The 27,748-nt window shown below is 51.4% G+C and overlaps 1 protein-coding gene across 3 annotated transcripts in view; it reads right to left on the bottom strand.

The window, feature by feature from the left end:
- Window positions 1-9,944: 9,944 nt before the first annotated feature.
- The window catches only part of LOC101950297 (hepatic lectin-like), a 26,158-nt gene continuing 8,354 nt past the window's right edge, over window positions 9,945-27,748 (bottom strand). For all 3 annotated transcript variants that reach the window (XM_065576172.1, XM_065576174.1, XM_065576173.1), the window contains 6 exons: window positions 27,407-27,541; window positions 21,569-21,694; window positions 16,955-17,062; window positions 12,861-13,006; window positions 12,642-12,739; window positions 9,945-11,001 (listed from right to left, as the gene is read on the bottom strand). In XM_065576172.1, coding sequence (XP_065432244.1) covers window positions 10,854-11,001; window positions 12,642-12,739; window positions 12,861-13,006; window positions 16,955-17,062; window positions 21,569-21,694; window positions 27,407-27,541 — 761 coding nt within the window. In that variant the 3' untranslated portion in view covers window positions 9,945-10,853. The remainder of the gene's footprint in view (window positions 11,002-12,641; window positions 12,740-12,860; window positions 13,007-16,954; window positions 17,063-21,568; window positions 21,695-27,406; window positions 27,542-27,748) is intronic.

The raw sequence follows: 27,748 nt of genomic DNA, 5'->3' as shown, positions 1-27,748 counted from the left end.
CGTTTTCGACTGGAACGCCCAGTCGAAAAGGGACCCTGGCGGCTCCAGTCAGCACCACTGACCGGGCCGCTAAAAGTCCAGTCTGTGGCACAGTGGGGCAAAGGCTGGCTCCCTGCCTGCCCTGGCTCCACGTGGCTCCTGGAAGCGGCCGGCATATCCGGCTCCTAGGCATAGGGGCACTGCCCCCGTCCCGAGCACCAGCTCCACAGGTCCCATTTGCCAGGAACTGTGGCCAATGGGAGCTGTGAGGGTGGTGCCCACGTGTGCAGGCAGTGTGCCGAGCCCCTTTGCCAGGGCCGGATTAACTTTTTGTGGGCCCGGTGCCAAACATATTTGTGGGCCCCCATTGGGGAAATAGGGCATGTGATGGGGGGCGGTCCGCAGAGTGAGGGGCCGGTTGTGGGCAATGAGGCACAGTGGGAGTGGCCCCACTCAGCCCAGCACAAGGGCACTGTTTACAAACCCCAAACTGCTAGACGCACACTGGCCCGCCCAGCCCTGCACTGCCAGTGTGCCCCTTCCACACCGCCCCCCCTGCCCAATGACCTGCCCTTATGCCAGTGCCCCCTCACCCAAAGACTTCCCCCGCAGATCCCTCTGCCCAGCACCCCCTGCCCAGAGACCCCTCCCGCTGACCTCCCACCACAACTGCACAGAACCCTGCACACCATACCCCCTGCCCAGCCCCCCCCCCACAGATCCCCGACTGTCCAGCACCCGCTTCACAGTCCCACCATCACAGCTGTACAGTGCCCCATATTCCTGAGGGAATTCTGCATCAAACTCTGTGCATAATATTTAAAAAATCTGAATTGTTTTTATAATAAATAAATGTGGAAGCTCCACCACAACAGTGGGGAGCACAGGCCACTGGCTGCATTAGGGTGACCAGATGTCCCAATTTTATAGGGACAGTCCCAATTGTGGGGTCTTTTTCTTATATAGGCTCCTATTACCCCCCCATCCCCATTCCGATTTTTCACACTTGCTATCTGGTCACCCTAGGCTGCATGGAGGTGGGAGAATACCCTGCAGCCTCCCTCACCCCCCTGGGACAGGGACTTGGCAGTGAGACTGAACCTGACCCTGACCCAGCACAAGGGCCAGGCCTGCCACAGAACCACCCTGGGGCCCTGCCCCTTTTGCGCCAGGCACACCAGATGTGGGCAGGGAGGCTTAGCTCGGCAGCAGGCTACTTAGTGTGGGGGGATCCCGATGGGGGTAAGAGGGTTCTGTGGGGGATCTGGATGCACAGGGAGGTGCCAGGTGCAGGGGCAATGGGAGTCTGCAGGGGGGACCAAGTGAAAGTGGTTGGAGCTCAGGGTGGGGTGGGGGAGTCTGGGTGGAGGGGAGGTGGGGTTGTTGTACTTAAAGTACTGCACAGGATCTTTTCAGGGGGAATAAGGCAAACACCACATTCATTGGTAATACATGTGTTGAGTCTGAACTTTTGATGAGCTTAAACTTAACCCAGACTTGATGTCTCTGTCTGAACTTTTAATCAAAGCTCTGACCTGCGAACTACTCATGACACCCCCCCTCCCCTTAAGTAGCCATCTCCCCTTATCTCTTTCTGAATGTACATTTTAACCTGTTTTATCCTGTAGAATCTTGTTTGATTATGCATGACCATTATGATCTGTTAATCACTTTGTTTACTTCTGTGTATAAATATTGATGCTCACCCCTAATAAACTTGCCACACTTACTCTGAAGCCTTTCAAGCTAAGGATAGTGTGAGCCCGTTGATCAACGAATTGGTGTCTGGTCTCTGACAGATTGTGAGCCCATACCAACTCCGCACGAACTCGGGTGCTGGAGAGGTGAGTGAGGACTTGCTTTTTTACCTAACAATTTGGGGGCTCGTCCGGGATATCCTTCTGGTGCGGTGCCTCTGTCCAGTGGTCAGACCACTCATATACGAATTGGCAGGCGCCACAGGAGATTTCTCCCAGCCAATTCAATATTGAGGGGTCGTGTACTGGACAGCAGGGTAAACGCCAGTTGGAGGGCTCCTGTCAGACACCATGGGTCAAGGGACTAGCGTGCCTCTTGAGAGTCCGTTGGGGATTGTAAATAAGTTATGGAACGAAGGGAAACTCCCAGTACAGACAGGAATGTCTAGGAGAAAGTTGTACACACTGTGTGTAAGGAATTGGACTGGGTATACCGCGGTATTGGCCAACCCGGAGATGAGGTGGCCTTCGTATGGCTCTTTCGAACAGGCTGCCTTAAGAGGAGTAAGGAGCCAGATCGAAAAAGACCATCCGGGATAGTTATGTTACTGGTTTTGTTGGGACACAGCAGCAGAGCTGTGGAAATCTTTAAAAATTATGGCAGTCAGGTATTCTCCCGAGAGTGAACCCCCTCCATGTTATTTCGATGAAGGGTGTAAACCACGGCGTGTTTTGACTCGTCAGTTGGTCCCCACTGCCCCTGCCCCTATTCCTCCGCAGGGGGACTCTCTCCAGGGCGCAGAGGGGAATCTGCAGGACTCCAGGTCGGAATCTCTGCAGAGGGATAAGGGGGAAATGGAAGGGCACACCTCGGGAGGAATAATTACTAGGCAAATGATCAAGCAGATGCAGCAGGTTGCATACCCTTCCCCTGGGGACGCCCAGAGGGTCTGGTTGCATCCGCAGATACTTACACCAGGGACGAATACACCCCTGCACCACCAGCTCAGCCCGTTCCCCAGGCCTGGATCAACTACGGGCAACAGCAGCAGCTGCAGCAAACTCAGCCTCCTCAATGACGGTACCCCGGGGGCGAAGGCAAACAATGTGATGGTCTTATTTCCTTAATGTCTTTAGCCAGCTCCTTCCTCACTTTCTCCCCTCCCAGCAAAGAGCCTCGTCTAACCCTTTCAGTCCAGGGACTGCCTGTCTCCTTCCTCATTGATACTGGAGCTACTTTCTCTCTTTTAAATCATGCCCCCTCTCCCTGGCTATCCTCTGAGGTTAAAACTGCAACTGGGGTGGAGGGCAACCCACAGTCTCTGGGACTCACTTTGCCTCTAAATGTTATTTATGCTGATAAATGTTTTTCTCACCGTTTTCTTTTTTCCCCAGCTTGTCCGATCCCTTTGATGGGCCGGGATTTACTCTGTAAGCTTGAGGCTACTTTAACCTGCACTCCTGAAGGGGTAGGATTATTGATGACAGTGTTAGGAGATTCGGCCCCAACTCAGGGTAATTGGGAAACCCCCCCCCTCTCCCCTGACCTCACTGACTTGCCTTTAACCCTCTGGGGAATTTCTGACACTGATGTTGGCCTGCTCCTTTCAGCAGAGCCAGTAAGGATTCAAGTGAAGCCCTCCTTAACCCCCCCGTCAGTCCCTCAATACCCCCTGTCGCTGGAAGCCCGGGAGGGCATCCGCCCCATTATCGAGGGATTCATTGCACAAAAGCTAGTCCGCCCTCAGCGCACTCCCTGTAACACCCCTATACTGCCTGTCAAAAAAGCCTCCTAAAAAGGACGGAGACCCTATTCGTTGGCGCTTTGTACAGGATCTACGGGTTGTTAATCAGTATGTGGTCCCTCTTCATGCAGTAGTTCCTGATCCAGCTACTATCATCAGTCAAATCCCCTGGGATGCTGAGTGGTTCACTGTTATTGACTTAAAATCAGCTTTTTTCAGCATTCCTGTGCACCCAGACTCTCAGTATCTCTTTGGTTTCACCTGGGAGGGACAAAGTTATGTCTGGCAACGACTTCCTCAAGGCTACAGAGACAGCCCCACAATTTTCAGCCAATGCCTCCGCCACGACTTGGAAGGCTTCACCAGTCCGCAGGGATCCACGTTAGTCCTATATGTAGATGACATCCTATTAGGTAATCGCGAAGAAGCTGCCCTCCGCATCGATGGTAAGGCACTTTTATTATACCTACACACCAGAGGCCACAAGGTAGACCCTAACAAGATTCAGTGGGTCTCACAGAAGGTCCGATATCTGGGCTTCCTATTAACCCCAGAGGGAAGACAAATGGACCCAGTCCGCATAAAGACTATCCAAAACTGCCCTCTGCCAAACACCAAGAAACAACTTCGAGGTTTCTTAGGATTAATTGGCTTCTGTCGCCCCTGGTTACCGTCCTGCGGGGAGTTAAGCAAGCCGCTCCACCGACTCACTGCTAACCTTGCTCCTGACCCTTTGCAGTGGTCCCCGGACACAATCCAAGCCTTTCAGTTACTCAAGGACAGTGTGGCCTCCTCCATGTCTCTCCGCCCCCCCAATTACAGCAAACCCTTTCACCTTTTTGTCCACGAGAGGGGCGGAATTGCTAGTGGCGTCCTTACCCAGCTGAGCGGGCCCCACCATTTCCCGCTTGCTTTTTACTCTCAGCAGATCGACCCTGTCGCTCAGGGAACCCCATCCTGCACCCGGACTCTGGCAGCAGCTGCCCTGCTGATCACAAAGGCAAAGAGCCTGACCCTGGGTCATTTTACCACGGTTTGGACTTCTCATGACTTGTCAGCCCTTCTGCGTAGGGGCACAACCCAAGTCTTTTCGGCCCATCGTCAGCAACAGCTAGAGGCCGAACTCTTAGAAGACACTAACCTAATTTTTGAAAGGTGTGGGCCCCTTAATCCAGCTACCTTGCTTCCTGACCTGCCAGTCCTCCAGGATCAGCACGACTGTGTGGAAGTAGTTTATAGCATCTTACAGATAAGGGACAACCTGTTTGACGTGCCACTGGACAACCCTGATTGCATCCTCTTCTCGGACGGAAGCTCCTTCTATGTTGATGGCAAGCGTTTCACCGGTTATGCAGTCACCTCTGAAAGGGACATTCAAGAGGCCGCCTCACTGCCAGGCAACTGAGGAGCCCAAGCCGCCGAACTCTATGCCCTGGCCCGAGCTTGCCAGTTGGCCGCTGGTAAGACCGTTACCATTTTTACTGATAGCAAGTATGCTTTTGGAGTTGTGCATTGTCACATCCACCTCTGGAAGTTTCGAGGTTTCCAGACAGCTGCCGGTAAACCCATTCAGCACCTCCCCCTCATCCACAAGCTTTTGGACGCCCTCCAAGAACCCTCGGTCCTGGCTGTAGTTCACTGCCGGGCCCATACTAAAGATGATAGCCCCGTCACCCGTGGGAATGCCCTGGCTGACGCCTCCGCCAAGACGGCTGCCGTCTTACCCTTAGCCATGCCCACGTTGGCTATTGCAGCCTCCTCCTTTACTCCACCGCACCCCGTACCAGTACCCGCTGCTGAACTACAGTCGTGGGAGAGCCTCGGAGCCACTCTGGTCAAAGGGACCTGGCTTATGCCGGATGGCCGAGCCTGCCTCCCTCGCTCCACATACCCTGTGGCAGTTCGCTGGCACCATGATAAGGGGGGTCACTACGGCACGCACGCCCTTGTGGACACCATCGCTCGCTTTTGGTATGCTCCAGGCATTCAACCCTACTGCCTGTCAATTGTGAAAGCATGCAGCACATGTCAGCGTAATGGACCTGCTCCGCCTCTTAAAAAAATTAAGGGTGGAAGACCTCCGCCTGCTGCTCCATTTCAACATCTTCAAATTGATTTTGCAGATATGCCAAAGGCTTTTGGGAAAAAGCACCTCCTTGTTTTGGTTTGCCCTCTGACTTCCTGGGTCGAAGCTTTTCCTACTGCTAATTGTACTGCTGCCACAGTGGCGAAGATTCTCCTTAGAGACATTGTACCCCGTTTTGGCATCCCTCTCGTGCTTGACTCAGATCGCGGACCTCACTTTACTGGTCATGTCCTTGGCTGTTTAGAACAAGGACTGGGCATTTCACACTCCTTTCATACACCCTACCACCCCCAGTCTAGCGGGAAAGTTGAGCGTATGAATAGGGAGCTTAAGTTTACATTGGCTAAATACTGTCAGGAAACAGGATTAAAGTGGCCTCAGGTACTTCCCTTGGTCCTGTTTCACCTTCCTACTCGCCCAACCCGTGTATTGGGATTATCCCCCTTTGAACTGCTCTATGGACACCCCCCTTTCAAAGGCGGGGCGCTACCACGTGCTGATGTTTCACTATTGGGAGGGGATCATATGACCGTGTGCCAGTTTCTCTCCCTACAGGCTCGCCTCCGTACCCTTTGGAAAGCCTCGCAGTTTTCCCAGACCGTGCCGCTGGAAGAACAGATCCACCCGTTCCAACCAGGGGACTTCGTCTGGGCCAAAAAAGTTCATTCGTGGCGACACCCTCCAGCCGAGGTTTACTGGACCCCACCAGGTTCTTTTAACAACCCAGACTGCAGTGTTCCTGGAAGGACGCAAATCCTGGATCCACCACTCCCACGTCAAGCCAGCCGTAGTGGACCACAGTGACGGACCAGCAGCTCTTGCCACCACTGAGGACACTGCCTCCGACCAGTGGACCAGCTTACCTCTTTCAGACATCAGACTTAAATTGACTCAGAAAAAATGAGAGGACCTTTTATTCTGACAACTGTATGTTTTTTATTATGCCTTTTTAGTTTATTTTCTGCTTATGAAGATAATGCTTTTATTAGATATTCCCACGAGGTTAAAACTCGTATTTTAGGAAATAGAAGTAATTGCTGGGTATGTACTCAATTTCCAGTAAATGCAGAACAGGGACTCCCCTTCACACCCATTCCCCTGACCACTGCTAATATGACTTGGATGCCACTGGCTAGAGTAAAAGATCCAGTCCAACACAATCTTACATGGGACAAAACAGGAGTGCCAATTAACAGATATCTCAGGGTAACCAATCAGACAGGATCACTGTGTTTTGTTAAAGAAAAGGGGTCAACTTTTGTGGGAACAAGTAAATGCAACATGTATTTTAATGGTACCGCCTTTAGTAAAAATCTTGGCTTCAAGCCTTGCACATCCCACTTATCCCATATGTGGATCCCTCACCCCGATCCAACTTTTTCATGGGTGGGCAGGCCTTCAGAGTCAGCTTTTAAGAAGCCCTGCTCAGATCAAAAGGGTGTCCAACTAATTGCTAAGGGACATACGATTGCCTTCTACAACTGCTCAAGCAGTACTCTACTACACTGCCCTTTGAAAACACCACTACCAAATTGTGCCTCTGCAGTTCGCACAATGACCCCTCTGCGTTACCAGGGGAACAGTGGTCCAACGGGTGGTGGGTTACCTACTACTTTGAGAAATGGAATACCCGAAACGCATTGTATGGAACATACTGCGTGTGCGGGCCCAAAGCTTATTACTTTCTCTCCCCTGATTGGGCAGGGTCATGTTATTTGGCATGGCTAACACCGCCTTCTCGCATCTCCCTCACTCCCCCTCATTTTCCCCACGTTCGTAACATCCGTGAAACCTTCAGAGATATTAATATCCGTGATGGTTTGTCGTGGCAGCGGTGGGCTGGTCTCATTAGCTTGAGGGGTGGTGTCATCCGTCTACAGGGACTACTAGAATCTTTAACCAATGAAACTGCGACCCTATTTGAGAATCAGGCCGGGGAAATGTCCCAGCTGCGCCAGTTAGCTTTGCAAAACCGAATGGCTTTAGACATAATGTTAGCAGCCCAGGGAGGAACTTGCGCCCTCATAAATGAAGAATGCTGTGTTTTTGTAAATGACACCTACTCTGACACTTTTCAACGTACCAAACATCTAAGGGAAATAGCTAAGAACTACTCCTCTGGCCAGCCACCTTATGATTGGTGGGGAGCCTTATGGAATTGGCTGCCTGGATCTGGGTGGGTTAAAAACCTCTTGGTGGGTATTGTTGGGGCCATAGTAATCCTTATAATACTGTGTTGCTGTATTCAGTGTGTCCCCTCCCTCATAGACTCATGTGGGTCAGTTTATTCTTTTCCTACTTCAGCCAAGGGTCTTACTCTCTTCGAGTTGGCCCAGGCTGAAATTGCCAAGCGGCCCTTGGCTCCTTAAAATGGGGTGTAGCTTTTGGTAAATAGTTATCCCAAAGCTACAAATGGAGGAATGTTGAGTCTGAACTTTTGATGAGCTTAAACTTAACCCAGACTTGATGTCTCTGTCTGAACTTTTAATCAAAGCTCTGACCTGCGAACTACTCATGACACCCCCCCTCCCCTTAAGTAGCCATCTCCCCTTATCTCTTTCTGAATGTACATTTTAACCTGTTTTATCCTGTAGAATCTTGTTTGATTATGCATGACCATTATGATCTGTTAATCACTTTGTTTACTTCTGTGTATAAATATTGATGCTCACCCCTAATAAACTTGCCACACTTACTCTGAAGCCTTTCAAGCTAAGGATAGTGTGAGCCCGTTGATCAACGAATTGGTGTCTGGTCTCTGACAGATTGTGAGCCCATACCAACTCCGCACGAACTCGGGTGCTGGAGAGGTGAGTGAGGACTTGCTTTTTTACCTAACACATGTATCAATCAATACTGTATCATATGCATATGATATATTACACTCATGCACTCACACACACAAACACACTCTGTCTTGTTGTTGTTACCAACTAGTTGCTCCCCTTAACTTCACTGGCCAGATGAGTTAGATGGGGGAGGGGTGGAGCCGGGCTTCTGCCGATCCGGATCGATGCTCCCATGTTGACAAAACGAGACCCGGGGTCCTCTGCAAGACACCTCACATTTATAGCAGCTTCCCTCTCATGCAAATCTGTACCAACTTCAAAATCCGTGTCTGTGTCCGTTGGTCCTTAGTGCTGCTTCCTTCTGGGTGTTGTCCCAATGCTGCTCAAAGAGGGTGTTTCCAAAAGAAGGTGCTTGATTCTAACCCCCAAAGCCGTCAATATGTCTGCTCTTCTTTAGTGAGCCCACTTGACAGGTTTTATTGTCCTTGGGTCCGGCTTCCATCCCCTCTCCAACTAGCTGTCTGGAGGTGCTGCCTTCCACACCTTCCTCATTCACACCTCATTCATTCAACACAGCAATTGATTAAGGGGGTGGGGAGATCTTATTCTACTCCTAGCAAAAAGACATTTTTCTTCTACTTTAACTATCCTTAGGGGCTATAACATTATACCAAGGCTTAACACAAAGTTTTCTATAAGTTTTTCTACATAGGGATGTGATACAAAGTTCCTGTATCAAAGGACTTGATACAAAGTTGTATGAAAATAGCTTAATACAGGGTTATATAAAGAGGCATAATACAAAGTCATATGAAAGTTATGAGAAGATGCTTAATAAAGAGATTTATCTACAGGGTTCATTTGGGTGGGGGTCTAGGTGTAGGTGGTTGGGGCTCAGTGGGGAGGGTGTCTGGGGGGGCTCAGTGGGGTGGTACAGATGGAGGGGAGATGGGGCTTGTCAGGGTGAGGGTTTGATGGACCTGCTTAACGGGAGAGCCCCAGCTGCTGCCAAGGGGATCCGCATGCTGGGCCCCCATTTCCCTTATCCCAGGGATTGGCAACCTTCGGCACACGGCCCACCAGGGAAAGCTCCCTGGCAGGCCGGGCAGGTTTGTTTACTTGCCGCGTCCGCAGGTTCGGCCGATTGCGGCTCCTACTGGCCATGGTTTGCCGCTCCAGGCCAATGGGGGGCTGCGAGAAGCCACAGCCAGCACATCCCTCATCCTGCAGCCCCCCATTGGCCAGGAGCGGCGAACCGCACCCAGTGGGAGCCGCGATTGGCCGAACCTGCGGACGGGTAGGAAAACAAACCAGCCTGGCCCGCCAGGGGGCTTACCCTAGCAGGCCGCGTACTGAAGGTTGCCGATCCCTGCCCTATCCCCTTCTCTTCCCCATCCCGTGCCCCTTCCCCACCACTCCATCTCCTCCCCATCCCACCCCCTTCCTTTCCCACTGCCTCTTTCTCCCTGCCCCTGCTTCCCCTATCCCCTTCTCTGCCCCATCCTATGCCCCTTCCCCATCACTCCATCTCCTCCCCATCCCACCCCCTTCCTTCCCCACTGCCTCTGTCCCCCTGCCCTGCCTGCCCCACCACCAGGGCCGGCTCTAGGCACCTGCAAAACAAGCAGGTGCTCGGGGCAGCACATTTGCAGGGGGCGGCATACGGGCCATCCTTTTTTTTTTTTTAACTCACTTCCTCCCCTCTCACAACCCTGCAGAAGCGGAGCCACAGGGCAGCTGGGGATCCAGCATGGGAGCTGAGAACCCACGGGACCCTGGGAGCTGTAGTTCCTTGCCTAGTTCCCTGCCTATAGAGCCAGCCCTGGAGCAGGGAAAGAACTACATTTCCCAGAAATCTCTTGGCAGCTATCAAGAGGAAGGGGAGGGGGAGGGAGTGAGGTAGCTGAGCCATGCTGCAGCTTGCTGTGAGTCGAAAGGGGCACTGTGAACGGGGAACAAGTGTGCCCAAGGAGTAGAAGGCTTTGCCCCAGATAGCCCCTTCAGAAGGCACTAGTTGGGGGGAGCCCAGCGCTGGGGCAGCAGGGGGTGTGGGTGGGTGGAGAACCCAGGGTTGGGGCAGCAAGGGGGTGGGGTGGGGGGGAGCCCAGGACTGCTTCCTCCCAGAGCCTGCACCACTTCCTGCACCCCAGCCCCCTGTCCTAGCCTTGATCCCCCTCCTGCACCCCAAATCACTCATCCCCGGCCCCACCCCAGAGCCTGCACCTCCAACCGAAGCCTCCACCCACCCCCACACCCCAACCCCCTCGGCCACAGCCTGGAGCTTGCACCCCCACCCGGAGCCCTCACCCCCTCCCACACTCCAGCTCCCTGCCACAGCCCGGTGAAGGTGAGTGAGGGTGGGGGAGAGCGAGCAGCGGAGGGAGGGGGGATTGTGTGAGTGGAGCCTCAGGGCTGGGTTGGGGCAGTGCAAGGGTGTTCAGTTTGTGCTGTTAGAAAGCTGGTAACCCTAATGGACTGGTGTGGGGCTGGAACGGTTCACCTCGTGGGCCAGGTACATTTCAGCCGGTGCTCAGAGCAAGGGCGGGACTCCGGCCATTTACACAGAAGCAGCTTTTTCGCAGATCCATCTGTAGTGCAAGTTGCAGGGCTCGTCATTCCACCGGCCGTTCTTGTGCAGGTGGGCGCAGTTCTCATCTCTGACGTTCAAACTGTACATGTTATTGGGCTCCCCTGGGGCCCAAAACCTGAAAGGGAAGGAAGAGAAGATCCCTCAAGCCACTGGGCCACTGGTTCCGGCTGAGATGCTTCCATCTATGTGCTGCCTGGTAACCGGGTCCCCCCACAGCATAACCTAGAGCAGCCTCAGGGTTGGTCTAACTTATGCTCAGGCCCCTGTGGCATTGTGGGCAGCCAAAAATAGCCAAAGCCCAGCCATGCTCCAGCCTCACCCCTACGTATGGGGCTTTTCTGCTCTTCTCCAGGCCCTTGAGCCTGGGCAAGTGTGCGTATGAGAGATTACGTTCCCTTTATGGCCCCTTGATGGGACCGGAGTTGCATGAAGGGGCATCAGGAAAAGGAGTGAACAACTTGACCTCCAAGGAAGGCAGGCTGCTTTCTCCCTGAAAGGGGGTTTGTGGCATTTTCACCCCAAAACTCAAGGGTTCATTAAATCCCCCTCCGAACAGACAGATGTTTTTATTTTGTATGATCCAAATGAACGCAGGGCTGGGGACAGTGTCACCTGCTAGCAGAGCAAGCCTCGTCACTGGGCCACTAGAGGATAACAACCTACTACCAGTTAATGGAGCTGATCCTTTGGCTCAATAACGCCTAGCGTGTAGATAGTACCTTTCATCAGGGGAGAGAAAAGCACTTTACAAAGCATCATTTGGCCATTTTGCAGAAGGGGGAACTGAGTCCCAGAGCGGAGCAGTGACTTGCCCAAGGCCACGCAGCAGGCCAGCATGACAGAGTGGCTTTCCCGGCTTGACAAAGCCCTGGCTGGGATGATTTAGTTGGGGATTGGTCCTGCTTTGAGCAGGGGGTTGGACTAGATGACCTCTTGAGGTCCCTTCCAACCCTGATATTCTATGATAGTCGGGAATGGGAGCCAGCAGGGCTCTAACCACTGGGCCAGGAGGTTACTGTTACAGGCCCTCAGTTCACATCCATGCCGTGGAGGATGTCATGTTATCAAACGTCTCCTTCCCATGGGATCTCAGACCTGCCCTGCCTTGGAGAGACCCCTCTGTAGGCCTTGGAACGGTCAGTCCTCAGCCCCTCGGCTGTGATGGCCGACAAGCCCCCAGTGCAATATGTGGATGCTTTTCCCACTGTGAACTGGGCTGAGAACCTACAAGGTCATTTCATAGTGAGGGCGCCCAGCAACAACGCCATGTAGTTGCTACAGACCTGGGCCAGATTCAAACCAGGGACCTGCGGGGGACTGATAAAGGCTCGAGTCATTCAGTCGTCAGGGCATGAAATCAAACCCGAGTGGTTCTGTCCCAGGCCTCAGTCCAGGGCTGCCCAGAGGAGTGGGGGGGCAAGTGGGGCAATTTGTCCCAAGCCCCACAGGGGCCCCCACGAGTTTTTTGGGGCCCCTGGAGCAGGGACCTTCACTCGCTCCGGGGGCCCCAGAAAACTGTCGCTGGGCCCGGGCCCCCGGAGCTTCTTCCGCTCCTGGTCTTCGGCGGCAATTCAGTGGCGGGGGGTCCTTCCGCTCCGGGACCCGCCTCCGAAGTGCCCCGAAGACCCACGGCCGCTGAATCCTCTGGGCGGCCCTGCCTCAGCCTTGGAGCTACTGAGGTGGAAAGCGCCTGCAGGGGCAGCTGGGGAAGGCCGGGGGCAGGAAGGGGAGAGCAGAGGATCGCCCCATGCTTACGTAAATGCTGCAGGAGTATTGTCCACCCAGCGCCAGACGCCTTCAGTCCCTTGATCTGTGAAGCCGATCCAGCGACGAACAGAATCAGCCAAGTAATTCTAGAGAGGGGACAACACAGAGGATTGGGTGGTTAGAACTGAAGCATGAGCTAGGCCTCATGGCGGCCCTCTGCATGGGTGCATTTTACCCAATGGGGGCCGGGGGGTCGGTGGGTCGTACCTGCTCTGTTTGATCGTTGATCACCACTAGGTCGGCAGTCTGGCTCAAACAGAAGCTTCTGGCTGCCTGCCAGTGCTGGGCAGTCGTGGAGAAAAAGTAGCATCTCCCTCGGTACTGCTCCCAGCCAGGCTGGCACCGGGAAGTGCCTGTCAGAAAGAACACAGCAGAGGCAGCGCGTGACTAGGGAGGTATGGGCAGGAGGGGCTCTCCACCCTGGGTAAACCCAGAGAATATCTTCAGCGGCTGCCAGGTACCGCGGGAGCTTCCTTCAAGCAGGCCCTGCCCCTGGAAAGCATTTCAGCAAGTGCTCAGCTGAAAGGTCACTGGGAGAATGTTATTCACCCATTTTATGCTTCCTCTAAATGTGGAGAGGAAATTCTGAGTCACTTCCCAATGGAATAAATCACTATTTACTCTCAGCTTGCCAGCAGGTTTTTAAACACTTAGCTAATCACAAGAGAGAGATGGATGGGTAGATACGATAGAGACTTTGCTTAATACGCAGCTTGAAACATTAAACGGACTCTTACAGCACAATCCTTCATATAACTCTGAGGGAAGAGCGCCCCCTAGGATCGCGCTGGGGGATTGCGGTCAGCATTGACAGTGAGGGAAGAGTGCCCCCTACAGACTCCACTCCCTATGGCTTTGATGAATATGAAGGCCCCCAATGTTCACAAAGGGCTTAGTATTACTCAGTGTTGTTATCTGTATTGCCATAGCCCCCCCAAATCTGGCCCCATTGTGCCAGGCGCTGTACAGACGCAGAACAGAAAACAGTCTCCCTGCCGCAAAGAGTGAGCCGAGGCTGGCGTGTATCTCAGGATCTTGAAACAAGGAAGAAAGGAGAACAGCAGAATACGGATCCTGGACTTCAGAAAAGCAGACTTTGACTCCCTCAGGGAACTGATGGGCAGGATCCCCTGGGAGAATAACATGAGGGGGAAAGGAGTCCAGGAGAGCTGCCTGTATTTTAAAGAATCCTTATTGAGGTTGCAGGAAAAAACCATCCCGATGTGTAGAAAGAATAGTAAATATGGCAGGTGACCAGCTTGGCTTAACAGTCAAATCCTTGCTGATCTTAAACGCAAAAAAGAAGCTTACAAGAAGTGGAAGATTGGACAAATGACCAGGGAGGAGTATAAAAATATTGCTCAGGCATGCAGGAATGAAATCAGGAAGGCCAAATCACACTTGAAGTTGCAGCTAGCAAGAGATGTTAAGAGTAACAAGAAGGGTTTCTACAGGTATGTTAGCAACAAGAAGAAAGTCAAGGAAAGTGTGGGCCCCTTAATGAATGAAAGAGGCAACCTAGTGACAGAGGATGTGGAAAAGCTAATGTACTCAATGCTTTTTTTGCCTCTGTCTTCACAAACAAGGTCAGCTCCCAGACTGCTGCACTGGGCAGCACAGTATGGGGAGAAGGTGACCAGCCCTCTGTGGAGAAAGAAGTGGTTTGAGACTATTTAGAAAAACTGGACGAGCACAAGTCCATGGGGCCGGATGCGCTGCATCCGAGGGTGCTAAAGGAGTTGGCGGATGTGATTGCAGAGCCATTGGCCAATATTTTTCAAAACTCATGGCGATCGGGGAGGTCCCAGACGACTGGGAAAAGGCTAATGTAGTGCCCATATTTAAAAAAGGGAAGGAGGAGGATCCGGGGAACTACAGGCCAGTCAGCCTCACGTCAGTCCCTGGAAAAATCATGGAGCAGGTTCTCAATGAATCAATTCTGAAGCACTTAGAGGAGAGGAAAGTGATCAGGAACAGTCAGCATGGATTCACCAAGGGCAAGTCGTGCCTGACTAACCTAATTGCCTTCTATGAGGAGATAACTGGGTCTGTGGATGAAGGGAAAGCAGTGGATGTGTTATTCCTTGACTTTAGCAAAGCTTTTGATACAGTTTCCCACAGTATTCTTGCCAGCAAGTTAAAGAAGTATGGGCTGGATGAATGGACTGTAAGGTGGATAGAAAGCTGGCTAGATCATCAGGCTCAATGGGTGGTGATCAATGTGTCCATGTCTAGTTGGCAGCCAGTTTCAAGCAGAGTGCCCCAGGGGTCGATCCTGGGCCTGGTTTTGTTCAATATCTTCATTAACGATCTGGAGGATGGCGTGGACTGCACTCTCAGCAAGTTTGCAGATGACACTAAACTAGGAGGAGTGGTAGATATGCTGGAGGGTAGGGATAGGATACAGAGGGACCTAGACAAATTAGAGGATTGGGCCAAAAGAAATATGATGAGGTTCAACAAGGACAAGTGCAGAGTCCTGCACTGAGGACGGAAGAATCCCATTCACTGTTACAGACTAGGGACCGAATGGCTAGGCAGCAGTTCTGCAGAAAAGGACCTAGGGGTCACAGTGGACAAGAAGCTGGATATGAGTGAACAGTGTGCCCTTGTTGTCAAGAAGGCTAACGGCATTTTGGGCTGTATAAGTAGGGGCATTGCCAGCAGATCGAGGGACGTGATCCTTCCCCTCTATTCGACATTGGTGAGGCCTCATCTGGAGTACTGTATCCAGTTTTGGGCCCCACACTAAAAGAAGGATGTGGAAAAATTGGAAAGAGTCCAGCGGAGGGCAAAAAAAATGATTAGGGGTCTGGAGCACATGACTTACGAGGAGAGGCTGCGGGAACTGGGATTGTTTAGTCTGCAGAAGAGAAGAATGAGGGGGGATTTGATAGCAGCCTTCAACTACCTGAAAGGGGGTTCCAAAGAGGATGGATCTAGACAGTTCTCAGTGGTACCTGATGACAGAACAAGGAGTAATGGTCTCCAGTTGCAGTGGGGCAGGTCTAGGTTGGATATTAGGAAAAACTTTTTCACGAGGAGGGTGGTGAAGCACTGGAATGCGTTACCTAGGGAGGTGGTGGAATCTCCTTCCTTGGAGGTTTTTAAGGTCAGGCTTGACAAAGCCCTGGCTGGGATGATTTAGTTGGGAATTGGTCCTGCTTTGAGCAGGGGGTTGGACTAGATGACCTCCTGAGGACCCTTCCAACCCTGATATTCTATCTCACCACTACCTTTCTGTGCGGCATCCAAGATCTTGTAGGTCTCGGCCCTGATATCATCTCTGTCATGTTTCATTTTGGCCAGATCCCTGGACACTGGAAACACAACACTCCGTCGTGTATGGGAACGGGGTCCCATCCCTTTAAATAGTTTGGGAGCCTTGAGTGGCGCTCACCATGTTCTGTGTGTGCAAAGCCGCCAGAAGTTAGCCAGGGCCACAGGTGTGTGCAGCTCGGCCTGGCGTGTCTGTGTACAGACCGTAAACACCGGGCTTTGGGGCCTGGCTGTGACACTGAAACAGGGCCCCTTTCTCAGCAGCGGGAGGCACCGAGCTTGTTACAGTCGGTCCGATACAGTCATTAGGGACTGGAGATCCGGCTGAACACTCCAGCAGGACCCCAACCTTTCACAAGGGTCAAATTTATTCAGCTCAACCCTGCCCCCTCTCTCTCCCTAAACCCCAGCAGAAGCCCTGCCCCTCCCCCCACTGCCCTGTCCCCCAGTTCCCTACCCCTGGCTCCCCAACACCCCGAGCTTATTACACCTGGTCCTCCTCTTTCTGCCCAGCTCTTGAATCTATCTGCCTCCCCTCGGCCCCTAATGGGTCCCTGTCCCCCATCTCCTCCCAGCTTTTCCCCAAATGATTCTGCGGAGCAAGAAACAGCCTCTCTGTAGCAGCCCAGCCCAGACTGTTCCCTGAAGGCCAGACTGGGAACACACTGGGGTGAGAATCCCTGGCACTAAAGGGTTAATCGGCTTCCCCCGATTCAGAATGGGGCCCTGGTGCACACAGAGCCCTGAGCACAGGCTCCGGGGGTATTGGCTGCATCCCCGCTGGGGTCCGCAAGGGTGGGGCTTGACCCTGGGTTTCCTGCCCTGGTGCCTCCATCTCAGGGAACGAATCACAAATGTCGCTCGCTCAGGCTTTATCCGGCGCGGGGGGGATCCCAGATTGCCATGGCCACCCAGGGCTGGGATTCTGCAGCCCCATCTCAGCTTCTCGCTGCTCTTCTCCTCCCACTCACCCCCTGCCTTCCTCCGCCTGAGCCCTGCTCCACACCCCCGCCTGCCCTCACCTGCCGCTCTCAGCTTGGCCTGGTCCGACTTCAGCTTCTCCAGCTCCTTGGCCTGGTCCGACTGCAGCCTCTCCAGCTCCTTGGCCAGCTCCTCGGCCAGCTCCTCCCCTGAGAGACAAACAGAGCCCATCACACTCCTGCTGAATCTCGGGGACCGGGGCTGAGCGGGAGCGGGGAGGGGTGGAGATTGGTCAGGAAAGGGGGAATGGGGTAGGGAGGGGCTTGTGAGGAGGAGGAGGGAGGAAGGCCAAAGGGGTGAGATGAGATGTGCAGGGGAATCATAGAGGGGACGTCAGGCTGCGGATCGTGAGGACTAATAGGAACTGTGTAATTATGGGGGACTTTAACTTCCCAGATATAGATTGGGGAACAAATGCTAATAGCAATAATAGGGCTCAGATGTTCCTAGATGTGCTTGCAGATCAATTCCTTCATCAAGTGGTAGCTGAACCGACGAGGGGGGAGGCCATTTTGGATTTGGTTTTGGTGAGTAGTGAGGACCTCGTTGAGGAAGTGGTTGTAGGGGACAACTTGGGCTCCAGTGATCATGAGCTAATTCGGTTTAAACTAAATGGAAGGAGTAACAGAATTAAATCAAAGACTAGGGTTTATAATTTTAAAAAGGCTAATTTTAACAAATTAAGAGGACTGGTAAGGGAAGTGGATTGGGCAAACATATTAATGGATCTAAAGGCAGAAGAAGCCTGCGATTATTTTAAGTTAAAGCTGCAGGAGCTGTCGGAGGCCTGTATCCCGAAAAAGGGAAAAAGGTTAGTGAGCAAGAGATTTAGACCGAGCTGGATGAGCGACCGTCTCAAAGGGGCGATTAGGAAAAAACAGAAAGCGTACAAAGAGTGGAAGAAGGGAGGGATCAGTAAGGAAACTTACCTTAGTGAGGTCAGAGCATGTAGAGATGGAGTGAGAAAGGCCAAAAGCCGTGTAGAGTTGGACCTTGCGAAGGGAATTAAAAGCAATAGTACGAGGTTTTACAGCCATATAAATAGGAAGAAAGCAAAGAAAGAAGAAGTGGGACCGCTGAAGACTATAGCTGGAGAGGAGACTAAGGATAATCTAGGCATGGCACAATATCTAAACGAATATTTTGCATCAGTGTTCAATGAGGCCAATGAAGGGATTAGGAATATTAGCAGCGTGACGGAGGGGGATACAGGAGGGGGGATTACCGTATCCGAGGTAGAAACCAAACTTGAACACCTTAATGGGACTAAGTCGGGCAGACCGGATGATCTTCATCCGAGAATATTGAAGGAATTGGCGCGAGAAATAGCAGGCCCCTTAGCGATAATTTTTAATGAATCTGTAAACTCGGGGGTTGTTCCGTTGGACTGGAGAATAGCTAATGTGGTTCCTATTTTCAAGAAAGGGAAAAAAAGTGACCTGGGTAACGACAGGCCTGTCAGTTTAACATCTGTAGTGTGCAAGGTCCTGGAGAAAATTCTGAAGGAGAAAGTAGTTGAGGACCTTGAGGTCAATGGCAATTGCGACAAATTACAACATGGTTTTACCAAAGGCAGATCGTGCCAAACGAATCTGATCTCCTTCTTTGAGAAAGTAACAGACTTATTAGATAAGGGAAATGCGGTGGACCTAATATACCTTGATTTCAGTAAGGCGTTTGATACTGTACCGCACGAGGAATTATTGGTTAAACTGGAAAAGATGGGGATCGATATGAAAATCCAGAGGTGGATAAGGAACTGGTTAATGGGGAGACTGCAGCGGGTCGTATTGAAGGGTGAACTGTCAGGTTGGAGGGAGGTCACCAGTGGAGTTCCTCAAGGTTCGGTTTTGGGACCCATTTTATTTAATCTATTTATTACTGACCTCGGAACCAATTGTAGGAGTGGGCTGATAAAGTTTGCGGATGACACAAAGCTGGGAGGTATTGCCAATTCGGAGGAGGATCGGGATATTCTGCAAGGAGACTTGAATGACCTTGTGAATTGGAGTGACAGAAATAGGATGAAATTTAATAGTGAAAAGTGTAAGGTGATGCATTTAGGGATGACTAACAACAATTTTAGTTACAAGCTGGGGAAAAGTCGAGAGACGAAGCTGAGGCTCTACAGAGCTGCGGTGCCACTGGGACTGAAATGTGGCCCCGCACCATCAAGATTGGCAAGAAATTGGACACCATTCAGATGAAGCATCTTCAAATGATCGAAAGCATCAAGTGCCTGGGATGCAAGTCGAATGAAGGGATCTGCTTTCTAACGAATCAGGTCCTGCTCTACTAGACGGTCGCCCAATCCTCTCTCAGGCGCCATGGTCATCTGCTCCGAAGCCCTGCCAACTTCCCTGAGATATGGAACAAGCTGACCTAAAGAACGATTTGTCTAAACCAAAGACTTGACATGACAGAAATGATTGTAAATGTACTTGTGATAGAACTGATGTTAATGTTATTGCTAATGATTGTAACTTACTTGTTGGTGATACCAAGAACTGTAAACATGTACAATGTGCAGGGTCTTTTGGAAAAGCCCTTGAACATGTTAAGAGTGGTGCATAATAGAAACCCTTCTGATTATGCTGTTTGGTTCAACCAGAACACACTTTGTGTTAAGAAGCCTAATAATGTTGAGGCTTCACAGCTAACGCATAGACATATTTCTAAAAACTTTCCACAGCAGAAAAACCACTACAACTTTGAACTGCTGTGCACGAAGGGAAACTGAGGTACAACAGCTCACAGCCTTCATGGCTGAATGCCAGAGTAAGTGCTCTCTGAAGAACATTAATGGCTATGTTAAGTTAACACATAGACCAAACCCTGGAATCACTAAAGTGTTTCACAAAGTATGGACTGGGGCCAAAACATGCATCAATAATTTGGCCTTACAAAGAATTCAATGTAAACACAGCTCATATCAATGGGGGGAGATCCTTAAGGTGTATCCAAGAGCTCTAATTTCACCCGTCCACGCCAGTCTCACTTTGGGGGTGTGACACATGGCTAGAAAGGGTTAAACATCCTACAAAATAAATAACCCTCAAAAAGCATGTGGTGAGATAATGTTTGCGTTTTTGTGTATTTACATATGTATGAGTAGGGTGGATAGTGTAATTAACAGTCTCTGTCTGTGCTGTATTCTGATAATTCAGAGGTCAAAAGAAGATCCTATCATGTAAATGAACTGTAAACATGGGATATCTCAGTATTCATCTCTCTTTGGAATGTACTGTGAATGGTGGAGGAACAAGCAAATGGCCTTCTGTTAATTCGTATAGCTAAGTACCGGTGATGGATCTCCTTCAAAGTCATCCTAATTACCTTTTGTTCTCTGAGGAATTCCAACTTGTCAAAAGACATGAAATTGTATAAAAGAGCCTTGGTCCTGAATCTATCATCTCAGATCTGCTTAAGCTTCTTTAGGGGAAGTTTGAGTCGCAAGATTGAGGTCCCAGTTATGCTGAAAGAACAGGAGTACTTGTGGCACCTTAGAGACTAACACATTTATTAGAGCATAAGCTTTCGTGGGCTACTGCCCACTTCTTCGGATGCATAGAATGGAACATATATTGAGGAGATCTATATACACACATACAGAGAGCATGAACAGGTGGGAGTTGTCTTACCAACTCTGAGAGGCCAATTAAGTGAAAAAAAACTTTTGAAGTGATGATCAAGCTAGCCCAGTACAGACAGTTTGATAAGAAGTGTGAGAATACTGACAAGGGGAGATAGATTCAATGTTTGTAATGGCTCAGCCATTCCCAGTCCTTATTCAAACCGGAGTTGATTGTGTCTAGTTTGCATATCAATTCCAGCTCAATTGCAGTTCACCCTAATTGAGTGACCACAGCTGGCTCCACACGAGGACCCCGGTCACAGGGATACAAACTGAGTCTGATCTCTCTCAGAGTAGCAGGAGTTATGTAGAGGTTTGTGATCAAATGGTGCCGTTAGAGGGAAGGTTATTGCTGGCTTAAGGGTGGTGCATAAGAGAGTCACGCGTTTGGGTCTATGATGGTGAGAATTGGGGTACAAATCTATTTACTATGGCTGATGAGACTAGTAGGGACTTGGCTCCCCCCCAGACTTCATCTCCCATGATGCACCACCACGGGGCCCCATCCTGCCCTCTCCAAGAGGGGAGACCGTGACACACCGCGCGAGATTTTAATGGTCCAACCAGGGAGCCTTTCCTAAAGCAGTGACTAGGAGCATGAGGTACCTCTCTCCCATGATGCACTGCAGTCTCCCCTCTTGGAAAGTGGAGGCAGTGCATCATGGGAATCCCTGGCAGGGGTGCATTCTGGGAGGTGTAGTTCAGTTGAGGAGTTCAGCCCAGAGAGGAGAATGGAGACACGTGGTAACTGAACTCAGTTCTTTTGAGGCACCATGGCAGCATTTTTGAATCACAATATTTCTTCTTTCTGGTGATTGACTTTTCTCTGAAAAAGGCGAAAAATGTCTGTGGAAACCGACCCCTTTTCGTGAAATTTTGTTGAATCAAACCCGCAATTTTCTGCCCCAGAGTCTCAATGGGAAATTCCTGAGCAGCCCCGTCCCTGTGGGGCACGGCGAGCCCAGCCCGCGTGACCCCACTTGCAGCTGTCCTGACGCACCCGGGACCGCCCCACACTCACGTTTCATGAGGACCAGGACGAGGGACACGCTGCACATGAGGAAGCAAACCCCCAGCAGGACGTAGGTGATCAGCAGAGACCTTCCAGGGGAGCCTCTCCGTGAGGCAGGTTTAGGCAGGGGAAGATCTATTGGGAACAGCAGCAGTTAGCTCTCTGAAGGGAGAGGGTATCAGGACAGGGGGAAAGCTAAGCAGGGAGGGCTGGGTAGGGGGGGTTATAACCAGGGCCGGCCCACAACATTTTGGCACCTAAGGCGGGGAGCTCAAATGACGCCCCCATGCCCCCTCGCTTGGGCCAAAACTTTGCAAGGTCTCAATTCTGCCTTCTTCCTGTTCTACTCCTCTCATGGTACCGCTCTGCTACCTACCCCAATAAAGGAGAACTAACATCTTAAAATGCCTTGTTCAAAAAATTTAAGTAACACTTCACTTTAAAATGTCTGAACAGCAAATGTAACTTTTTTTGTCTGCATAGTAAACACGGGCATTTTTATCTGTTTGAATAATGAAAGTGGTGCTTTCCGTGCCTTCTTGGTTTCAAAGATTTGAACTGCTTCCTGAAGGTCCACAGTCTGGGCCAGCTCATGCTCTGTTGAGATGGTTGCAAGGCCGACCAGCCTCTCCTGTGTCATTGTGGAGTGTAGATGTGTTTTTATTAACTTCAGCTTGGAGAAGCTGCGTTCTCCACTGGAAACTGTTACAGGAAGTGTTAGAAGTATGCGCAGAGCTACAAAAGCATTTGGAAAGAGGGTGGTCATCTTATTTGTGCACATATATTCCAGAACAGCCTTTGGAGTTGATCCTGCTGAAATGTATCTTGAAAGGGCTTTCGGTTCATCACCTAAATCACTCGCATCAATATCGCGCACGTCATCATGTGTCAACACTTCCTCTAGTGCCCTGCATTGCTGGTGTAGGTCTTCTTCAGGTATAGTGAGGAGTTTTGGAATATCATACAACATCCCAAATATACTGCTGTGTTCCTTGAGCTGCATGAAACTTTCTTCAAAGGACTGTATTGCACAATCTCGCAGCTGGTTAAAGAATTCAACTTTGAATTGTTGTTTGGGGTCTCTTATGGGATTATCCCATGCCTCATAATCAAAATGTCTTCTTCTTTGGTGACTCTTTTATTCTTGAATGGGTGGAAAAATAGCTTCAGTGTGAAGTTCCTCTGCCAACTTCTGTGCACTCTTTAGAACGTTTTGAAATCCCTCATCTGACCGGTAAGACTGTAGGTATGACTTTGCTTTGTCCAGTTGTTCCATTGCTCCAGATATATCAAGGTCAACACCTTGGAGTCTCTTGCTTACAACATTTATTTCAAACAGTATGTCATGACATAACACTAAGCCACACAGAAATTTGAAGTTATGTATGTTTCTGGTGATTCCATTTCCCTCTGCTACTGTTTTCCCACAAACAGTTCCTGTCATAGCATTATCCTCCATAATGGCAACTATGGCATCATCTATCTTCCCAATTTGGTGTTTGATAGGCTTTATCGCCTTCACTCAACTTTCCCATTGTGTGGCATTCAGTGGTTTCAGTGTAAGAGAGGATGTTCCCAGAAGTTGCTTCAAAATTTGCCATCAATGAGTTGATTCAGAGAAAAATACGTAAATGCTTTGAATTACATTAAAAAATTCAGCAGCCTCACTAGAAGCTGATGCTGCATCACTGACCACCAAGTTCAATGAATGAGAACTGCATGGGACAAAAGAAGTTTGAGGGTTTAACTCTCGGATCTGTGTCTACACTCCTCTGTTCTTTCCTCTCATGTTGGCACCATTATCATAGCCCTGACCTCTCATGTCAGCTATCGCAATTCCCGTATCTTTCAGCTTTTTAAGAAGCACATTTGTCATACCAGCTCCTGTAGTATCATCAATGTCAATAGATTCTAGAAAATGCTCTCTGACAGTCACCACTGCAGGGACATTTTCACTAGATTCTGTTGTTATTACGAAACACACCATTAAAGTCATTCGTTCCGTATGGCTGATGTCAGGTGTGCAGTCCAGAATAACAGAGTAATACCTTGCTGACATCAGATCTGTCACAATCTTCTGTTTGACTTTTGTGGCCAGTAACTGTATGATCTCATTTTGGATTGTTTTTCCAAGGTAGAGGTGTGTGTAAACTCTTCTTAGATGCTCCTGGAGTACAGCATCAAACTCAGCCATCAGCTCCACAATTTGAAGGAAGTTTCCATTGTTTGGCACATACAGCTGATCTGAAGTGCCACGCAGTGCTAGGTTTTGGGTAGCAAGCATTCTCACAATGGCAATCAGCCTTTTCAGAACATTTGGCCAGTAAAGAGACTCTGATGCAATCTTCTCTTGATGCTGATCATCTGTGGTGGCCTTTAACCTTAGTCTCATCTCAAGCTCTTTCCACCTATGGAATGCTCTCTGGTGATTTGCTGCCTTCTCATGGCATGCCAGATTTCTAGCCAAATTTTTCCAGTCCTTTGTTCCTGTGGAACCCAATGTGGCTGGAACATTAGACTGGAAGAGTTTGGAACAAAAACAGTATGCAGCATTCTGGGTTTTTGAGTACATAAGCCATGGCCTCTCCACTTTGTCACCATTGGGGATTTCACGCCAGTAATGTGTTGGATGGAAACTTCTGTTTTCATTGTCTTTGGGGAACATGAAGTTTTTCACTTGCTGTGGCCCATGCAGTACAAGGAAGTCCCTCAGGCTACTGCTCAAGTGGGTCCACAATCCTGGATCATCTAGACCAGGGGTCGGCAACCTTTTAGAAGTGGTGTGCCAAGTCTTCATTTATTCATTCTAATTTAAGGTTTCGCGTGCCAATAATACATTTTAACATTTTTAGAAGGTCTCTTTCTATAAGTCTATAATATATAACTAAACTATTGTTGTATATGTAAAGTAAATAAGGTTTTTAAAATGTTTAAGAAGCTTCATTTAAAATTAAATTAAAATGCAGAGCCCCCCAGACCGGTGGCCAGGACCCAGGCAGTGTGAGTGCCACTGAAAATCAGCTCACGTCCAGGGATAGGCAACCTACGGGTGTCATAGGTTGCTACCCCTGGACTAGACTTAAGGAACTAAACTCAGCAGCAGCTGTTTCTTGCGCCTCCACCACACTCTTCTCTGAGCTACACTTTTCTTCAGGAATGTGCCTGGTTACATCCATTTGAGATGGAGATATGGATGCTGCAGTAGCTGCCAGGGCACCTGCACTCTGACTAACTGGAAGATCAGGCATCTCCTCACCACTCACATCTTCACTGGGGCCGGAAGGCTCACTGAGAACATTTGTGTCTATCTCAGGAGAGCTCCTTCCTGCTTAGATAGAAAAGCGTCCTTTGCTTTCTTTCCTCCTGAATGCTGCCCCAGAGCGGCGCTTTCTTCTTTCACTCATGACTGCTGTTCTGTGCCTGCTATAGTGGCTCTCAACACTCAGTTGAAGGGGACAAATAAGCAGGGTGGTAGCAGGGCCTGAGGGAGGGAAGATGTCAGCGTCTTAAGGGCCTAAAAGCTCCTACTACTTCAGTTGACTGCCTGGTCTCCTCAAAAAGAACAGGAGTACTTGTGGCACCTTAGAGACTAACATATTTATTAGAGCATAAGCTTTCGTGGGCTACAGCCCACTTCTTCGGCTGCTGCTACTCTGAAACCTGTTCTCCTCAAGTGGCTTCAGGGAGGCAGCAGGAAACAGGAAGCTCCCTGAGAAGCTGGTGTTAATCAGTCCAGGCTCCTGGGGGTGCTGGAGAGGTACATAAGAGGCTTCTCCTCTCTCTCTCCCTGCAGCTCCTGCTGCTTTCTGTTCTTCCTTCTCATATTTTCTCCGGCCTGCCTGTTATATCTCTTGTGCCCTCCTTCCCCCAGCACAGCCCTCCACCATCTCTGCATCTAGAGCAGAGAGAATACATATGCACCAGCAACAGACACAATTTTCTACAGTCTGGATCCTAATGCCCCCCTCCCACCTCCCAGTCTGGCACCTGAGACAGCCGCCTCAGTTCGCCTCATGGTAAGGCCAGCCCTGGTTATAGCAAAGGACTCTCCCTCCAGTGGGTGACTGGGAAATGTCGGCAGGAGGTACCTGCTGGTACAAATGGGGTTATGGAAAGGAGAGGTTTATGGGGCATCCCACCAGATAGCCGGGTAACTCCACAGAGAGCACCTCCATTTGGCAAGAGCAAGAAGCCGAATCCCCAGCTCCCTCTGCCCAGCTGTGTCCATACAGGGATCGCTTCTCCCAGCACTTCAATGCAGCCACCTCTGGGGTGGAGTGCTGCGGCCATTAGAGAGTTGTGTAGTATAGGGCCCAGCTGGAAGGAGAGTTCCCTGGGCAGTTGACAGGGCACGGGGAATCCAGGAAGAGGAAATGGAATTCCCCGCAATGGGGAGGACATTGGGTTGAGTACCTCGACTCTCCCCAAAACGGCCCCAGAAGCTTTGCTAATTGGCTGTGTTCAGGCGTAATCGTCTGATTGTATGGGGCCTTGCCTAAAAGAGAGCACAGCGCCCCCTATGGCACTGGAGCCAGCACTGACTGCGGGGAGAGAGCCCCCTAGCACTGCACTGTGGCATTGGGGGTCAGTATTGACAGTGAGGGGAGAGCGCCCCCTACTGAGCCCCCGTCCCACTCCCTGCAGCATAGCGCCCCCTAATGCCGCATTTGTGGTCAGCTCTGACTGGGAGAGAAGAGAGCCCCCAACAGAGCCCCCAACCCAGGAGCAACCTGAATTTTCCTTCACTCTCCCCGGCAAGTCCAGAGCCAGGCTGGCTCTGTGCAGCTTCAGGCTCCTGTCACACACACCCTGTGCCCCGAGCCAGGGTAGCATGAGGGCGCCCCCCTGCCCTGGCAGACTCTACTCACCTCCTCCCGGGGGCTGGAAGGCAGCTGCCACGGCTGCGGATGACAGGTCCAGCCCTGGGCATGGGGGACAAAGGAAGCAACCGGGCCCCAAGGGATCGACTAGCCGGGATTGATAGCCCCGGGGAACAGACTGGAGGGACGGGTCCTGCTCTGGGCTGGGGTGGGGAGAGCAGGGGGTGTTCTGCCACAAGCCGAGCAGAGCTCCGAGTCCTCACCGACAGGGCCGGCTTTAGCAAGAGCGGGGCCCGATTCCTGGGGGAGGGGCTTGCTCCAAGCACCGCCCCCAGGACCTGAGCCCCGCCGCTGGGGGGGGGGACGGGACGGGGGGACCCGAGCCGCGCCGCAGGGGGACGGGGGGAGACCCGAGCTGCGCCGGGGGGACGGGGGAACCCGAGCCACCCCCAGGACCTGAGCCGCGCCGCGGGGGGGGACGGGACGGGGGGACCCAAGCCGCGCTGCGGGGGGGGACGAGACGGGGGGACCCAAGCCGTGCCGCGGAAGCCGCGCCGTGGGGGGGGGACCCGAGCCGCAGGGACCGGGCCGGAGCCGGGCCCCGGGGGCCGGGCTGGAGCCAAGCCGGGCCAGAGCCGCTGGGGCCTGCGGGAACGGGCCGCGCCTCCCCGGAGCCCTTCTCCCACCCCCACCCCAGCTTACCTCGTGCTGCCGGCCCGCCCCTGCTTCGTCTCAGACTTCCCGCGAATCTCTGATTCGTGGGAAGCAGGGGAGGGGGCGGGGCGTGCAGGGGAGGGGAGGAGGGGGAAGTGAGCTGGGGGCGGGGCGAACAGCTGCAGCGCGGGGCCCTCTTGGCGCGGGGCCCAATTCAGCCGAATCGGCTGAATCGGCCTAAAGCCGGCCCTGCTCACCGAGCTTGGAAGGTCTAAGCACCGGGTCCCCCGAGATCACTGAAATGGCCAGGTCTGAAAGGAAACAGGAGGGATTATACAGAGATTATAGCGGGGCAGTTGGGGCTCCCTGGTACCTGCTCCTCCTTCGTCCTTCCGGTTCAGTGCGGCCGCCTTCATATTGTTGCTGTATGGCAGGGACAGGGGCATGGGACAGTTCTCCATAGACACGTTCTCGTAGTCGTCCTCACTGTCGGACTCAGAAGCCATGCCTGTAGATTACAGAGCCACTCAGGGACACATCCCCCTCGGTCAGCCTTTTCAGAACATTTTGCCAGTAAAGAGACTCTGATGCAATCTTCTCTTGATGCTGATCATCTGTGGTGGCCTTTAACCTTAGTCTCATCTCAAGCTCTTTCCACCTATGGAATGCTCTCTGGTGATTTGCTGCCTTCTCATGGCATGCCAGATTTCTAGCC

This window comes from Chrysemys picta, chromosome 22 (assembly GCF_011386835.1).
Source record: "Chrysemys picta bellii isolate R12L10 chromosome 22, ASM1138683v2, whole genome shotgun sequence".
In the NCBI taxonomy this organism is placed as follows: domain Eukaryota; kingdom Metazoa; phylum Chordata; order Testudines; family Emydidae; genus Chrysemys; species Chrysemys picta.
Note: the sequence above shows the minus strand (reverse complement) of the source record. Positions and strands in the feature narration are given on the sequence as shown.